The sequence below is a fragment of the Protopterus annectens genome, chromosome 2.part0 (assembly GCF_019279795.1).
Source record: "Protopterus annectens isolate FY-2018-M chromosome 2.part0, PAN1.0, whole genome shotgun sequence".
Taxonomy (NCBI): Eukaryota; Metazoa; Chordata; order Ceratodontiformes; family Protopteridae; genus Protopterus; species Protopterus annectens.
Window position 1 is genome coordinate 708402418 of NC_056728.1, and position 18759 is coordinate 708421176.

General features: G+C 42.5%; 1 protein-coding gene across 1 annotated transcript in view; it reads right to left on the bottom strand.

The window, feature by feature from the left end:
* Nucleotides 1-18759, bottom strand: part of ECPAS (Ecm29 proteasome adaptor and scaffold) — a 2158898-nt gene that overhangs the window by 1677175 nt on the left and 462964 nt on the right. Inside the window, exon 12 of the mRNA XM_044061033.1 lies at nt 6872-6921. Coding sequence (XP_043916968.1) covers nt 6872-6921 — 50 coding nt within the window. The remainder of the gene's footprint in view (nt 1-6871; nt 6922-18759) is intronic.

Consider the following 18759-nt stretch of genomic DNA (forward strand, 5'->3'; position numbering starts at 1 on the left):
CTCCGACCCGCTTTCCGGGTTCGGAGCATTCGGAGCCGAGCTGCATTGGATCCGGGGGTGGGTCGGAGCCGATAGTACTGGTTATTTCGGCTCTGACTGGTCCCTCGAGCTTGTCGGATCCGACCTCTCGGAGCCATGGGCTGAGCTTCAGATCCGAGGGATTCGGTGCGACTTCGGCTCCGTCCCGGTCGGAGCACACGGGTTCTTCGGATCCGAGGGTCTCAGCCCCAGATCCGGTCCCCACTTCGGATCCGAGTGGGAGTCCACTCTCGGATCTTATCGAGAGTGGCTCCCCCTCGGCTTTCGCAGTGGTGGCGAGGGCACTGTTGAGTGCATCCGGGCCTCCGGTCCTGGCTTCGGCTCCTCCCTGCACTCCCTCTCAGCTGGTTCAGGCTCCCATCACCCGGCCTTCGGGGCAGTCTGCTTCAGCGCCTCTGGGTGTTCCTTTGGAAAGTGACATTGCTGGTGAGTCTTCCTCGGACAGCGCCCCCCAAGGAGGTCCCTCACAAAGCCAAGTGTAAGAGGAGACACGTGGACTCCCCTGAGTCCCTTACGGAAGATACGGACTTAGATGAAGGGGAAGGCTCCCCAAGGTCACCCCCCGAGAATGTTTCCTTTGGAGACATCATGGAAATGCTCAGGATTAGGGGAGGGTGGTCTGCCCCCAAGGCTTCCTCCAATGAGTCCGTATTCCTAGAGGCGTTCGAAGCAGGGTCATCTACCTCTTGGGTGTCCCCTCCCCCCGACCCCCGGTGGACCTTATTTCCACCAGGGCTTGGAAGGAACCAGACACTGTAGAGCCAGTCCCCAAGCGCCCGGATAGGATCCTGAGTCCCCATGCAGAAAGAACCCACTGGAGCAGAGGTCCCCCCTGTGGATGCCATGTTGGTGGCGGCGGCCACTAAGAGGGAGTTGGCTCAGGAGAGCTCCGCGGTCCACCCGCCGAGCAAGGAGTCTCGAGCGATGGACCGCCTTGGGAAGCGGGTCTTTAGTTCAGCAACCTTCTCCATGAGGGCGCTGAACTATATGGCACACGTCATCCAGATGTAGCGAGATCTAATAAAAGAATACGCTGCCTCCTCCCCAGAGTCCATGTCGGAAGGGGACAAGCAGCTGTACTCCTTCCGAATGTCCACTCTACGTTCAGTTTCCAACACATCTATGCGGCTCTTGTCTCACGTCACGGAAGGAGCCGCTAGAGCTGGCGGAGCCAGCCTGGTAATGAGGCGCCAAGCCTGGCTCAGACATTGTGACTTCTCGGAACCCTTTAAGGCGTCATTCGCGAATGCCCCCTTTGATGGTTCTGCACTGTTTGGCAAAACTGTTTGCGACACTTTAGTCCAGAGCGAGAAAGATGGGAAGACGTTGTCTGCCATCGGAGTCCACTTCTCTGCTCCCCAGAGGTCCTTTTCTAATAACCAAAAGGGTCAGAAGAAGATGTGGTTCCGGAAATCGCATCAGTCCCAGTCTGCTCAGGACAACCAGTCCTCTCGTGGCACAGGAGGACAGGGAGGACGCCGCCCAAGAGGCAGAGGGGGTCCCAGAAATTTTGGGTCCAGAGAACACTTCTCTGAGAGGCCCACGCAGAACCCCTGAGGGGCTGCCCAGCTGCTCCACTCTGGAGGCAGTCGGGGGGCGTCTTTCGAAGCACCTAGCAATGTGGGAGTCCATAACAACAGATCGCTGGGTGCTTCGCATCATATCCAGAGGCTACCAAATTCCCTTTTTTGTAACCCCCAAAACCAGAAGCCTCCCCGATGTACCACCAATCAGAGGGAGGCGGCTGCTACAGAAATTCAGCAACTTTTACAAAAAAGAGCCATTCAACCCGTCCCCCCAGATCAGTTCGGATCAGAGTTTTACTCCAGGTTCTTTCTGGTGCCAAAAAAGACGGGGGACTTGAGGTCCATCCTCGACCTCTCTCTCTTGAACCTGGCAGTACCCAAAGAAAAGTTCCGAATGGTCACGCTACAATCTATTCTCCCCCTGTTACGGGAGAACGACTGGATGTGCTCGACAGACCTCAAGGATGCGTACTACCATATTCTTGTGGACAGACGTTCCAGGAGGTTCCTCCGCTTCCGGTTGGGAGCCAGTCACTTTCAGTTCAGGGCCCTCCCCTTCGGTCTCACCTCAGCCCCCAGGGTGTTCACCAAAGTCTTGGTGGTTATAGCGGCCCACCTGATGCTTCAGGGAATTCAGGTCTTTCCGTACCTAGACGACTGGCTCCTCATCGCCCCAACAAGGCAACTGCTCTGTTCAGGCAGGGATTATTTCCTCACTCTTGCTCCACGCCTAGGGTTGGCTGTCAACATCGCCAAATCCTCTCTGGCTCCTACACAGGTAATAGATTTCATAGGGGCAAGATTGGATTCCAGACTAATGCTTGCCTTCCTGACTCCCGATCAGCTTCAGAACCTGAGGTTTCATGTTCAGGCCATTCTCCAACTTCCTGTTCCACCGGCGGAATTGATCCTGAGGGCTCTAGGGTCCATGGCGGCAGCAATTCCTCTGCTGTCTCTAGCCAGTCTAAATATGAGGGTCCTGCAATGGACCCTCCAGGTACAATGGTCCCTGTCTCGCAACCCCCTGTCCCATCCTATTATTTAAATTATATAAATTAAAAATAATTATTTTATTAATTTCCTTCATTATTACAGTCACAACTAATGAGAAAATTACACTACTAGCTAGGCAGCCCTGTTTTATTCCACATTGCTATTTTTATTTCTTCCGTCATCCAGCCATTTACATTAGTGTTTCACATAGTTTTTTTTCATAAACTGATTTTATTACTTGTAATATTTTTTTGCTTACATTATATGCATGCAAAACTCCCCACAATGGTTTATATTGAATATTATCATAGGTTTTACTTGTATATCCCCCCCCCTATCAGAACCTTCACTTCTACATTTTTACTTATGATCTAATGAATTATTTCTCATTATCCATAATAACTCATGACTTCCATTTCCTTTTCTTCTGAATACATTTTGGTCATATATTCTATCCATTTTTTTGTAACATTTTTCTTATTCTCATGAAAATTTTATAATCTGTATTATTCAATATTATAAGTCTCCAATTTTTCTCGATTTCCTTTTTTAAATATAAATTTTATAACTCCTGTACATCTTTTTCTCTTTAATTCCAGTTTCTAACCATTCATTCATGACTTCTATAAACATTTTTTGCCACTCCATTTCTTTGTACATACCATATTCAATTTAGTCCAGTCCTGTTGCAGAATTCATGTTAATATCTTTTAGAACTTTATTCAATTCTTTCATAGTTTTTTTTTGTTCTAAATACTCATTATCTTTAATTTTTCGCCTTTATACATTTGTTCTATGTTTTCGGACGGCGCAGTGGTTTGCACTGTCACCTCACAGCAAGAGGTGTTCTCGCTTGGTTCTCATCTGGGGTGGCTTCTGTGCAGTGTCTGCATGTGTTCCCTGCGTTTATGTGGATTTCCTCCAACGTCACAAAGACATGCGTCTGGAGCATTTCTCCACGGGCCTCTGCTGAAAATTGGCTGGTCCCAAGTCGGACTTTCCTGGTTAACAAATGTTAAATAAATAAAATAAAATAAATTCTTCTCTTTTAACAAATAATTCCAACACATATTCTTTACTTAATTCATATAGTCCTTCTTGCTGTCTTGTTACCTTCCTTATTCTGTAATGCTCTCATTTTTCCATCTTTTATTTTACTCAGATATGGTGCTACCTTTTCTTTCTTTCCTTGTAAACAATATTTTTTGTTTATATAACAAGTTAATTTTAATTTCATTCACTTTATATATTTCTCTTTCTTTTTCATGAAAGGAATCTTTCTTCTCTAACAAGTCTCTGAATGTTTCTTGACTTAATATCTAAGATCTCTCTTTCTCTTTTCTTCCTTATACATTCTAAAACATTTTTTTTATATTTCTCTTTAAACTTAAGCCACAAAAGAGTCCAATTCTCATAAATCTCTCTCATATTCATATGATTTTTACATAATTACAAGTTCTTTCTCTTCTAAATCTAATTCCTTTTTATTAATTCTCTTTATTCCTTTTCCTATTTTTATATATGCTTCATTTTCCTGTACTTTAACACAGCCACATGATCTGAAAATGCTACATACTTAATTCCTTTTACTTTGACTTGTAAACTATCAGATATTAAAAAATAATCAATTTCTGTCCTAATTTCATTCCTTTTGTAGGTCCAGTGATTATTCTCCCATACACTTAACTTTCCACTTCTCATAATTTCTTTAACCATTTTAACATCACAATTGCTCTTATTTTTTCTTAAATTACAGTTAAAATCACCCACCACTATTGTCCATATTTACACAATCAGATTCAAGAATATTTTAAACATCTCTCTTTTTTGTTACATATGCATATAAAGCTCTAATTCTATACACATATTTTTCCATCTGAAATCTATTACCATAATTCGTCCAAGTTCCACTATGATGTCATCCAATATTTAAATAACATAATATTTTAATTCTTTCTTGACATAATGTACATATGCTTGAGCACGTTTCTTTCCCCAGTTTCCAAACTACCACACCACTCCAATGTTTTTCAGTTTGGGCTCTGTCTTCCTCTGTTAATAATCTGATATCTTCTAAAATAATAATATAATAATAATATGTGCATCTACAGCAGCACACCATTGTAATATACCTATTCTCCTCTTAAGATTTTTCATACTGTTCACATTTAAAGCTGATACTTTCAGCTTTTAAGAACAGGTAGTATAATAAAATGTTATCCCTTTCTTACTTTCTCTAAGCATTATATTTTTGAATTTTCCTTTCTTTAACTTGTTTCCCTTTTGAATTATTTTTATTTCTTACTGTACACCAGTCAGCTTCTTCCTCACTTGTCTCCTCTGTTTCTTTTTTATTGTTACTTTCCTCAGCTTCGTGTACAATCTCTTTGTTAGTCACATATTTTTGTACATTTTCTTGTATAACACATTCTTCTCTTTCTTCAGTAAAACTTCATTTTTTTGCACATTCATTTCATATTCTAGCCATGCATTACCAGTATTGCCACATTTTTTGCACTTTAAAACACATTTTTTCCATTATGCCCTGTTTTACCACACATCTTTTTTATCCCATTCATCAACTAAATGATATTTTTTTCCAGAAAAATAACAAGTCTTTGGTTGACCTCTGTATTTCACAAAACCCCTATTAACATGAACATTAATAATAGGTACATGCATAATATTGTATTACGCCACATTCCCATCCCCCAGTCCATAGTCATCATTCATCATATTTATTTAGTTATTTATTTATTTTACATTTGTTACTGGGTAAGTGTCCGACTGAGGTGGAATTATATTTTCAGTGGAGACCCGGGGAGAAAAGCCCCACACATATACAATAACAATGTTATACAAAGAATACACAATCAAATAAATACAAAAAATTAAAACAGAGAAAAAATATCCGACAGGTAATTACAGTACAATGAAATGCATCCTAAGTACAATAAAGATGGAATTGATACAAACTACTACTATGAACAACATTGGGGATGAAACATTATATGTGGAGTGCGATATAAGATCAATAGGCTATAAAACATTTTTGCAGTGTCCATTACTTCTTTACACATAGTTAATATATGTTCTTTCAGTTTTTTTACTTCAACTTCAGTTCTAAACTGGATCATTATTCCTTTTTTGTCTGTAAAAAGCTTGCACCACATATTTTGACAATAGATAAACATTTTTATTTTGTTCATATACACCAAACAAGTTTTCCATGGCCTGACTAGTCTCAACTATCATCTCACAAAAAGTAATTAAAATACATGTTCTTACATCTTTTGCTTTGACACCCAGAGGTGCTATGACAGAGTCCCAAGCCTCATACTTGTCCAAACTTTCTTTTTTACTGCTCATGTGTACTGTATACTTCTTTTTTGCTTCTTTTATCTCTTCTTTCTCCTTTGTCCCTTTTCAGTTTGTGCACAAGTTTTTGTCTCAGGAACTTCTTTTTCTTCTTCTATTTTTTCCATGATGTCACTCCATGAAATTGCTTCTCCATTTTCTGGCTCACTTTGGTTTACCATTTCTTCCAAATAATAATCCCACCACCGATTGCAGGATTGTAATTATGCATTTTTCAGAAGAACAACCTCCTCTGACCCTCTTCAACCGTGCAACCTTGATGAGTAGATGGGAAACAAATTTGTCCCAGGGTTATACCTGTGTCCCTCATGGACAGGGGTGACAGGTTCTGACTAAAGTTTCTTTTTTGGGGATAAACTCTTGGCTAGGCTTGTAAGGGCCTCAGGGCTATTAACCTAGCAATCTCCTATGAAAGTTTTCCTCTGACTCCAACTCTGTTTCAGTTACAATCTCCTTTTCCTCCAATGTCACTGCTTGTTCTACATCCACATCATCAGAAAAAAAAACTTCTGGTAGCTGTTCTACCATTTCAACTATATTTTCAGCAACTTTTACTCCAGTTTCAGCAAAAGCTGAATCAGCCATATTTTCTGCTTGTTCCTCCTGGCTGCCTCCATGCCTGGACATAAAACAGGAAGTCAGGATGTGCAACACACAAACTCTTCCTCAGACTACCAAGAGTAGAGGAAGTTCCCAGATGCCTTAGCCAAATTTCTGCTATTAGTATAAATATCCCGTTGGGTCTCTCCTGATAACAGGCCTCTAGAATAGTGGGACTAACCTGGTCAATAAAGGACAAAAAATAAATAAATAAATAAATAAATAAATAGTAGTACTGTGTTAATTGTTATCTACATAAACCAACCTGTAAAATTCTAAAAAGCAAAATGAAAAGAAAATACCATGATTTAGTTCTATGAATAACAAACACTTACCTGGAAAGTTTCCCTATGGCACAATATGCTGAAGCAAGTAATTTAGAATCCTTAAAAAAAATAAAAAGAAAAGAAAAAAGATGGCAGTTATTTGATAAATACAGCAGCACAACACCAGGAACAAACATATCTCTCTGAACCAATCTGTAAACATATGTTATTAACATGACGACTCAATCTTCATAAACTCTTATGCTGAAGTACAGAAACTGCTAAATAAATGTAATGCTAGCTAAAGTAGGCTTGAATGCATCAGATACACTGTTATGGCAACACAATTTATCTTACATGTATTAATATTAGCCATTTCACTTCTGAATGGACTGTCAAAGATTCTCTGAAGGCAGAGGCAGGAACCTTTCTCTGTTTTCTATCTTCCACTGAAGACAGATAGAACATGGCAATTATCTGTCATGTGGAAAAAGGGAAGGAACTGACTTACAAAGTAAGAAAGATGTCACCTTGACAATGCTTACCTTATAACTTTGTTGTTTGAAAAGCCATCACTGCACTTCAGACGTAGTAAAAAAAAAATATCCTGAACAGTAACTCACCAGCAATGAAGGATACTTAACTGTTACCTTTTAAACAGAAAACCATAAACAGTAACAGTAGTGACTCAGACCCTTTGCTTCACAAAAGAATACATCTGCCTGACGCCTGCAGAATAGTAGCCATATGCATTTAGCATTACAGGACAAAATAAGCCTGATAAGCAGCAGAGTTGACAATATTATATAGGTTTATTGAGTGAGAACTAGGCAATCAGTCTGCAGACCATTACAAACCAAAAATCTCTATCCAAAAGTTCCCTTCAGCCTCAAGGAGGGCAAGACAAAACAGACTGAGGGGGAATATAAGGCTGCCTAATCAATTATCTAGATTTATCAAAAGTGGAACGAGTGTGACTATGTCTGACATGTAGTGGACATTTGTTTCAGAGGTGATGGACTTGATGGGATATGCATCTACCATGCCAACTTGTTTTATTTATCTGTTGATTAAGGTTTAGTTCCTTTAACCTGGTATTTGTTGGTACCAATTATTCTGTGAAGGAACAGGTGGTCACAGAGGGTTGGAGCTTTCATGAAAAGCTAGACACAGATCTGCCATGGAGAAGTCTTTGTAAGTCTAATTACAGAGAGAGGGCTGCCAAGTCTGTCCTGATAACCAAGAATTTTCAGATCACTAATCTTTTTATTTATATATCTCTGTGGGCTGCCAAGTTGTGTGATACGTTTAGACAAACGCATGCAAAAAAGGTACATTATCTTCGGGTGTACGTCAAAGCATGATGTTCTCTTCCCTGAACTACTATTTATCGAGACCACAGCAGCAAACATTCCATTCAGTAAATGCTTATTTCATCGTTTCACATCATCGAATTGCTATAGTTAGCCAACATCTCATATGTTACAATACCCAGTGAATAAGAAAAGTAAACAGAAGCTTAAAATAGTCCACAAGGGCAGTTAGCCTATTATAAATCTATGAATCTCTATGAACTTAAAAACAGTCACTTGCACATACCACAAAACTGCTTTTGCAGTGGGACAAGCCCTCCTGAACCTGTGTGTGTGTGTGTGTGTGTGTGTGTGTGTGTGTGTGTGTGTGTGTGTGTGTGGAGGGGGGGGGGGTGACTGTGCCCCCCCCCCACCTCCTAATTATATATATACCAACTCCGAGATTGCATTACAGTGTGGAAAAAGGGCAAATTTCAATGCACTACTTTCCATGCCTATCTAGTTCTGGATTACACACCAAACAAAAAAGAATGAATGTATGATTGTGCAAAAAAAGGACAGAAAATGGTGAAAGGGTTACTTCCTGCAGCTGGAGCTCTACTCAGTCAAAGATCAAGTATTGCAGTGAACATCCATAAACAATGTGTACAGTTCCAGCCACTGCATCCAAAAAAGTCCAAGCTCAAGCCTACTAAATGGCTGCTCTAAGGAAAAGTACAGTTTTGTACCTACCATAAATGTAGATGTTCGAGGATCCACATTGCTGCAGTCCTAACTATTGGGTAGTCCGCTGTCCAGTCGGCCCGAATACCAAAGTATATGGCTGACGTCGGGTACTAATCGCATGACATATCCTCAGTCTTTTCTTGCCCCAGATGTCAGAAGACCCTGAAAAGATAAGGCCAAAAACCAAAAACTCCCAACATATCTGCACCAAAATATATATATATATACAAAATATACAAAAGTAGCAGAAGATAACCACACCTACACAACCACCCCTAAACACAGAGGGAAGGAGGGAGGTAAATTGGACTGCAGCAATGTGGATCCTCGAACATCTACATTTATGGTAGGTACAAAACTGTACTATGTTCTTCATTCCACATTGCTGCAGTCCTAACTATTGGGTAGAATCCCAAAGCAGAGGTAAGGGAGGCTGGCAAATCATAAGGAAGCAGGAGCTGATAACATGCCTTGCAAAATAGCTGTGGCAAAACCAGCCCTAGACTTAGAGTAGAGAGGAAGGTGGTAATGCTTAGAGAAAGTATGCACTGAACTCCAAGTAGCTGCCTCCAAAATATCCTTAGTTGCCACCCCTTAAAAAGCTGTTGAAGTGGCAGTAGCCCTAGTGGAATGAGGCCTAATCCCAGCTGGAATCTCCTTGCCATGATGGGAATAACAAAATGCAATGCAAAACCCAATCCACCTAGAAATAGTTTGTTTTGACACAGGCTTGCCCTGAGAACTCAAAGCAAAAGAAACAAACAACTGCTGAGACTGCCTAAAATCCTTAGTCCTGCTCAAATAATAGCATTGCCTGTGTACATCTAAAGTGTGCAAAATCTTTTCCCCTTTATTTTGGGGATCTGCATAAAAGTAGGCAAATGAATAGTTTGGTTTAAAGCCACACTAGAAACCACTTTAGGCATAAAGGAAGGATTAGTGCGTAATGATACCCTATCCTTATGAAAAATCAAAAGGCTCAACCGCCATAAGGGCCTGTAACTCAGAAACCCTTCTTGCAGAAGTAATGGCCAACAAAAAGCAGTCTTCCATGACAAGTATTTCAGTTCAGCAGTAGCTGCAGGCTCAAAAGGTTGTAGAGTAAGTTTCTCCAACACAAAATTGAGATCCCAAGCAGGAGTAGGAGCTCTCGTGGGGTCTTATATTCTTGGCCCCTCTAAGAAATTGCTTGAACAAAGGATCACGAAAACAATGGTGGGTCACAATCATAGTGAGCTGAAATTGCTGCAGCATGAATCTTAATGGAAGAGAAAGACAAACCTTTGTCCAATAACTCAGTAAGATATTGAAGAGCCACACTCAAATTAGGCTCTGAAATCTCCAAATTCTTTGCTGCAGTCCAAAATAAAAATCTCTTCCATTTTTACACTTTCCTTGTACTAGGTCTTCTGGCTTCCATAATCACATTTAAAACTTGTTGAGGAAGTTGAGACCTGCTGTCTTTCAAAACAGAATATGCCAGGCTGTTAGATGAAGAGAGTGAAGCTTGACATTGAGCAGGCGACCGTCCTTCTGAGACAACAGATGTGGAATCAAGGGTAAAGGCCATGGAGGCTTCTTTACCAGACTCCTCAGTAATGGGTACCAGTGCTGCGAGGCCAATCTGGAGCTATTAAAATCATCCTTGGCTTGTCTTGTCTGACCTTTAAAAGCACCTTTGGAAGAAGAGGCAGAGGTGGAAAGCATACACATGAAGATTTTTCCAACTGAAAGAAAGAGCATCCACTTTCCAAGCTGTGTGATGAAACCTCTTTGTGCAAAACTTTGGCAGCTGGTGGTTTAGTGGAGAAGCGAACAGATCTATGTCTGGAGTTCCCCAGGACACTGTCAACTTTTGAAATACATGAAGATCCAGTTTCCACTGTGGGGATCCATGATTTGTCTGCTTAACACATCTGCTAAGGAGTTCTGTGCTCCCGGCAGAAACCTTGCCTGAAGAGTTAGTTGCAAGCTTAGCGCAGTCTCCCATGAAATCATTGCTTGCCTGCACAATGGGTAAGAATGTGTTCCCCCTTGTTTGTTGATGTACCACATGACAGTTGTGTTGTCTGTTAGAATCAACACCTGCCCTGGAAGAAGTAACTCCTTGAAAGCCATTAATGCAAACTGGACTGCTAACATCTCCTTCATGTTGATATGTAGATGCTGTAGTCTGGCAGGCCACTTGTCTTGTATCCACTTTCCATTTAGATGAGCTCCCCAAGCAATGTCTGAGGCATCTGTCGTTAGAATTTGACTCGCCTCTGGCGGGTCACAGAGAGTCCCTTGTTTAGGTGACATTCCTGAGCCCACCACAAAAATTCCTTTTGAATGCAAGGTATTATTTGAATGACAGTGTCCAAATTCTGGCAGTGCTGTGTCCATACATTTTTGAGATACCATTGTAGCTTCCTCATATGCAGTTTGGCATTGGGAAGCACCAGAATACAAGATGCCATGAACCCTAAGGCTTGAAGGACTGTCCTTGCAGTCAGCCCGGACTGAAGAGATAGGTGATGGAAGTAACTGGAAAGATTCTTTTGTTTGTCCGGGGTTAAAAGGCCATCTGGGCTGCTGTATTCAGTCTCACACCCAGAAAGCACATGTCTTGAGAGGGTACTAGACTGGACTTTATTTCGTTCACAGAATACCCTAGGCATCTTAGCACTGCTATGACATATTTCAAATGCTGTAGAAGATCTTCCTTTTCTTGAGCCAGAATCAGGCAATCGTCCAAGTAAGGATAGATTTGAATTCCTTTTAGCCTGAAGTAAGCTATCACTGGAGCCAGAACCTTTGTGAATACTCTGGGCAGTAGATAAGCCAAAGGGCAATGCAGAGAACTGATAATGAGAATTTCCAGCTCAAAACGCAGATACTTTCTGCAACTTAGTCTTATAGGCACATGAAGGTAAGCTTCCTTGAGATCTAAAGTTACCATCCAGTGATCCTTGCCCAGCAGAGGTAAAAGCTGCTGTAACGTCAACATTTTGAACTTGGGAATGTCCAGATAAGTGTTGAGGATAGATAAATCCAAAATTGGTCTCCACGTGTTCCCCTTCTTCGGTACTAGGAACAGGCGAGAATAAAATCCTAGGCCCCTTTCTGGCACAGGAACCGGCTGAATGGCCCCTATTTGGAGTAACTGAGAAATTTGCTTGTGAGCCTCTTGTCTTTGTAGAGGAGGAATGTCTGGCATGCCTTTGAAAGGAGGCAAGGTATGGAAATAAAACCTGTAACCGTGGTGAATGATATCCAGAACCCATTTGTCTTGGGTAATTAAATCCAAATTTTCTTTGAAAAGAGACAGCCGTCCTCCTAGAGGTGCCGCCAGGCGAGAAGATACTGGCAGCTGAAAAGGCAGGTCATTGGGTCTGCTTACGGAAGGACTGACCCCTGCCCTCACCAGAAGTCTGAGCAGGTGAACTCCCTGCCCTAGGCCTAAAAGCACCTTGAGCTCTGCCCCTACCACGTCTAGACCTACCCCTAGACTGGGAATCATAAGCAGGATAAGTCCATCCCTTAGCAGGCCAATTTCTACTAAACTTCGGAGGCTGCACCTGCAAAAAATCCTTAACAGTTTGCATAGACTTAGCCTTGTCCTCCATCTTCTTTAAAACTGCTTCCACAGGCGAACCAAACAACACATCAGACTGTAAAGGAGCATCCAAAATCCTTGTCTTAACATGCTCAGCTAAGTTCTGATCTCTCAACCAGGCGTGCCTACGAAGAACAGAACTAGTGGCAGCCACCCTGGAGGAGGCCTGCACAGCATCAAAACCACATTGCAAGGAATGTTTACCCACTTGTTCAGACACATGAACTAAATCCTGCAACTCTTTACACTCAATACCTTCGAGCATCCACCTTAGATTTCAACTGCGAAAGAAGATAATTCTGATATTTTAACATGCGAAACTGACAATTCAACGCCCTCATGGCTAAAGTGGAAGAAGTATACACTTTCTTTCCCCATCTATCCAAAGCCCTTGCCTCTCTATCAGGAGGGACAGGATTTTTAACAACTGAGGCCTTCACACCTTTAGGCCCCTGAGAGACAGTTTCCGGGTCTGCCCTAGGACTCTTAAAAAGATACTTATGAGCTTCAGGCACCCTATAATACCTATCCGGTTTAACTGGGGCAGGAGGCAAAGAACAGATTCAGGGAAGCCTCTGCAAAAACATCTTCCACCACATTCAAAACAGGAGGTATAGCTAAAGGCCTGTGCTGGGGTAAAAATAAGAATTCCCTAAGCCTTTTCCTGGAATCAGAGAAATCTTGACCCTCCCATTTAAAATGCTCCCTCATGGAATGCAGAGTCTCTGAAAATGAAAAATCCTCAGGAGGGGAGGCTGAAGGAGTAGAATCATCCACATCAGAATCAGAATAAGGAGGGAACCCCTGCAAGTCTTCAGCCGAAGACTCAGAAGCCTCCGAACATTGCTCAAAACTCTCAAACTCAGATTCCACCCTAGGCCTCTTATCAGGAGGGGGCATAGAACCCCTTATCATAGTAATCAAATCCTCTGCCATTTTAAGCATATGTTTCTTAGGCAAAGACCCTGAAGTACTAGGAGAAACCCCCACTGAAGCAAAAGTCGGCCTGCCCCTCAAGTAAGCCTTGGAAACAGAAGGGGAGGCTCTGACCACCGTAGGAAGAGAGGGAAGAACAGTCACCTGAGAAGCCCCCTCAGCCTGGCCTACTTCCTGAGAGGATACATCCTGTAACAGTAAAGTCTCTCCCTGAGACTCCAAAGAAACACCTGGCAAAACCTCCGGCTCCACTGAGCCCTCTAAAGAACCAACGTCTGGGACTGTCGGTTCCTCCACTCTAGGCTTTGCTGTTTTGTCCTTGCGTTTTTTAGCCGAAGCCAGCGTCGGAGCATCCGACGGCATTTTATAATTACAACGCTTCCCAAACACTAACCTGGCACAGTCTAACCTTCTCTTAATAGTGCGTTTGTTAAATCTAGCACAAGAGCGGCATCCAACAACGTCGTGCTCAGGCCCTAAACAAGGTATACACAAAGTATGGTAATCCCTATGAGGTATCTGTTTCCCACAAGAAATACAGTTATTCACTTTTTCTGACATCCGGTTAAATACTGAGGCAAGAAAAACCAAAATATTGCCAACTTTGATTCGGTCTGAAACTCTGGCTTCAGAAACTTTCAGAACGCCAACCTGCACTCGCAAAATTGCTTCTGCATCGGACCATGCGGCAAAAAAGACTGAGGATATGGCGTCGGTCATGCGCATTAGTACCCTGACGTACTGACGTCAGTCTAATGCGCCCTGACCGACGTCAGCCATATACTTTGGTATTCGGGCCGACTGGACAGCGGACTACCCAATAGTTAGGACTGCAGCAATGTGGAATGAAGAACATCATACCTTTGATCGCTATGTTTCATTGGTCCACAGGTCAATAATGACACAGGAAACCTCCACTGGAACCAACATATTGTGGTTTCATCAAGGGCAGGTCATACCTACTTAACCTAGTGGAATTCATTCAGAAGGTCACCAAAGCAATGGATGAGGGCAAAATGGTTCCTCCCTAATCCAATTCAAGTGCAGCTTGGACAATTGGATGGGAAACCGGAAATTCATCCCTGGTTTGGAACCTATGTCTCTGATGAAAACAGGTAACCTGTAGATGGTTCATCTCCCAGGCCCATGCTTACACTTTATCAAGGGTATCAGAACTTACCAGAGATTTGGGATATGGCTAGGCTTAAAAAGCCCCTTATGGTTGTTAGCCTGTTTAACACCTATGAAGATCATCTTCCAAAGTGTGCATGTTTTATCAAGATGATGTGAAGATGATGGGTTTAGTCCCCCCCAAAGGTGGTGGTAGAGGAGTCTTATGGTCTATCCCCATGCAGTGAAAAAAGCTTGATAAAAGCCTCCTTGCTTGAAACTTTTGCAGTTTTATAACAAACTCCACATATGTTGCACAAGTTCATTTTCTTGAAATAGACCCGATCCAATTAGGACTTCAGCTCCGAATGGGCAGGACCTGTGACAATCTGCAGGATAATACGTCACAGAGGCTAATCAGTTTACAATGTATGCGGCTCATGGCTCACATAATGGATGATGATTACTAATGGACTGGTGCACAGACCAGAGGAAATGTTGAATAATTGATCATGATCAGTAAAGGTAGTTGATGTCAATATTTACGAGTCACATTTTTTTCTTTTTTTGCTGCAAGCTGCTGCTTCTTAGCAGTACATTATTTCACAACATATACGGTTTTGCCTAACAGTGTTTTCATTTTATATAAGGTGTATGTGTAAAGTGGTTCATTAAGTCATGTGGATAGATATGGCAGATGAACCACAAACAACTAGCTCTGGCATGGAAATTTCATCTCATTTCATCTACCCTGTAGTATAGTGTGCAGGTATCCCCACAAGTACGCGGGTATACTTTCATCTCTTATTTAAAAGGTCACTGGCAAATGTTATTTACACACATCACTATGCTAGGTCAGCAGGGGACATGTATGCTATGACTTGTTATGCAACACTTGCTCAATGGATAAATGATGGCTATACAATGTGGTTAGATACAACCACTTTCGTATTACCCCTTTTGCAAAGCATCTGGTAGGGCAGCTTTATGACAGCAACTTTTGGAGAGACACATACCATTTGATTTTGTACAAGTTGGTGTGCACAATCTATGCACTGGGATGGTTTGTTCTATAGATGGGTTTCTTCATTTAATCACAGCAATGGCATAACACGTTTGTGTAGCCATATAACTGTGGTGGCTGTCAAAAAGTATGACAGTTTCTGAGTTAATGTCTTCAGAAGGCAGATAAAAAGGTTGTAGGTTAATAACAGGAAGAACAATCTCATTAATGAGGTTATTCTGCTTCAGCACCTATGAATATTCCTGTTCCTAAGTGAGTCTGCTTGCAAAAAAGACACCTTCTTGCCAAATAAAGTACAGTTGTGTACCTACCATAAATGTATTTGTTCGAGTGGATTCACTGTTGCAGTCATTACACTTGGGTTATCCTGCTGGCAGGCAACCCGCAGTCGGCCTGAATTCCAAAGTCCTGGTCCGGCGTCGGTTGCTGTCGCCTCTTCCCTGATGTCAGTGCACCAGGGGTATAAAAGATGCAGTCGACACCATTTTCTTCAGTTTTTCTTGCCCCAGATGTCAGGTGCCCCCAAAAGGGTAGGCTGTAAAAAATATGATCATAAAGAAGCATGCACATAACCTTCATCTACAAGCAAATACACCACATAGGTTGTATAGAATAGATAGGTACAGATAAGTCCCAGCAAAGAAAAAGGGGGATGGTGGGAGGGTAACCTGGACTGCAACAGTGAATACACTCGAACATCTACATTTATGGTAGGTACTCAACTGTACTATGTTCATCGTGTTTCACTGTTGCAGTCATTACACTTGGGTTGAATCCCAAAGCTGAGGTTGGATGGCTGGGCCTAAATAGAGTCTGGAGTGGCTATGAGGCCCTGCAGAACTGCAGTGGCAAAGCCTGCTCTGGATTTAGAGTAGAGAGGTAAATGGTAGTGCTTTGTAAAAGTGTGCACTGAAGTCCATGTTGCAGCCTCCAATATATCCTTGGTTGGTACTCCTCTGAGGAAGGCTGCTGAAGTGGCTGCTGCTCTGATAGAATGTGGCCTAATGCCCTTGGGCACTGATTTGCCATGTTGTGAATAGCAGAAACGAATGCAGTGGCCTATCAATTTTGAAACAGTCTGCTTTGAAATGGCTTTTCCTTGGGAACCTGCAGCATATGCCACTAAGAGTTGTTCAGTCTTTTTGAAGTCTTTAGTCTTGTCCAAGTAAAAGCGTAGCTGTCTGTGTATGTCCAAAGTATGCAGAAGTATCTCCCCCTTATTCTGTGGGTTTGGATAAAAGGTAGGCAAATATATGGTTTGGTTAAGAGCCACGCTAAACACTACCTTAGGCATAAATGTGGGGTTTGTCCTTAGAGAAACCCTGTCCTGATGGAAAATACAAGGTTCCACAGCCATTAGTGCCTGTAACTCTGCGACTCTTCTTGCCGAAGTTATTGCTAGGAGAAGAGCGGTTTTCCATGACAAATATTTTATCTCTGCTGTATTGGCTGGCTCAAAAGGAAGCAGTTTGAGTTTTTCCAAGACAAAATTGAGGTCCCAATGCAGGTACTGGAGCTCTCCTGGGGGGGGGGGGGGGTCTTATGTTTTTGGCCCCGCTGAGAAACTGTCTTAGCAGTGGATGACAAAAAATAGGTGGGTCCATATTGTAATGAGCTGAAATGGCAGAGGCATTTATCTTAATTGATGAGAAGGATAGGCCTTTGTCCAGCATCTCAATCAGGTATTGCAAAATCTGAGGAATATTTGGTTCAAGCGAGTGAATTCCCTGCGCTTGGTTCCAAGCACAGAATCTCTTCCATTTTTCTGCATAAGATTTTCTGGTGCTGGGCCTCCTGGCCTCCAAAATAACATCCATAACTGCTTTAGAGAGAGGTGTGTTCTGAATGATTACATTATCCGCCATGCAGCCAGATTTAGGGTTTTGAGTTGGCTGTGCAGGATCTGATTGTTCTGTTGGGTCAGCAAATGAGGTATTAGAGGCAATGTCCAAACTGGGTCTTGAGACAAGCTCTTTAGGATTGGGTACCAGTGTTGGCGTGGCCAGTCTGGGGCAATCAGTATCATTTTTGGCTTCTCTTGTCTGACCTATAGGAGTACCTTGGAGAGGAGAGGCAGAGGAGGGAAGGCATATACTGTAAGGGCTTTCCAGCTGAATGAAAAGGCGTCCACTTTCCATGCTTGCTTGTGATAAGTCCGGGTGCAGAATCTCTGTAGCTGGCAGGTGTGAGGGGAGGCGAATAGATCTATGTCTGGGCATCCCCATTTCCCTGTTATTATGTTGAAGATTTGTGGATCCAGTTTCCACTCGTGAGGATCCATGAGGTTTCTGCTTATTTTGTCTGCCAAAGTATTTGTCTTTCCTGGCAGGAATTGTGCTTGCAGATGTACTTGATAAGTCAATACTGTGTTCCACAAAGTCATGGCTTGCCTGCAGAGGCGGTAGGAATGTGTGCCCCCTTGCTTACTTATGTACCACATGACTGTAGTATTGTCTGTCTTTATCAGTAGTTGTCCTGGATGAAGTAGGTCCTTGAAGGCTGTCAGGGCATTTTGTACAACTAGCATCTCTTTTTGATTGATATGAAGATGCATTTGGTTTGTGGGCCATGTGCCCTGAATACAGTTTCCTGCCATGTGCGCCCCCCAGGCATAGTCTGATGCATCTGTTGTTAGTGTCTGCCTGGCAGTGGGTAAGGTGAATGGCTGTCCCTTGTTGTGGTGACAGGCCTGTGCCCACCATTGAAATTCCTGTTGCAGGCATGGAATGAGAGTACTTACTGTTTTTCCAGGCTGTGACAATGTTGAGTCCAAACACTTTTTAGATACTATTGTAGTTTCCTCATATGCAGTCTTGCATATGGAATTAGTAGAATGCAGAATGCCATGTAGCCCAGAGCCTGCAGAATTTACCTTGCAGATAACTGGGTCTTTGTTGCCATGTCTTTGAAGTAAGAAGTCAGATGCCTTTGTTTGTCTGGCGTGAGATAAGCCATCTGGGCAGTTGTACTTAAGCTTGCACCCAGGAATATTATCTCTTGAGAGGGCACTAGTTTTGATTTATTTTCGTTTACTGTGTACCCTAGACAAATTAGTAATCTTTTTACAAACGCCAGATGCTGTAGTAGAATATCTTTGTCCTTTGCTTGAATAAGGCAGTCGTCCAAGTAGGGGTATATTTGAATTCCTCTTTGTCTGCAAATTGCAATTACTAGTGCCAGGCATTTTGTGAAGACCCTGGGCGCAGTAGATAAGCCAAAGGGCAGTGCAGAGAATTGGTAGTGCATTGAG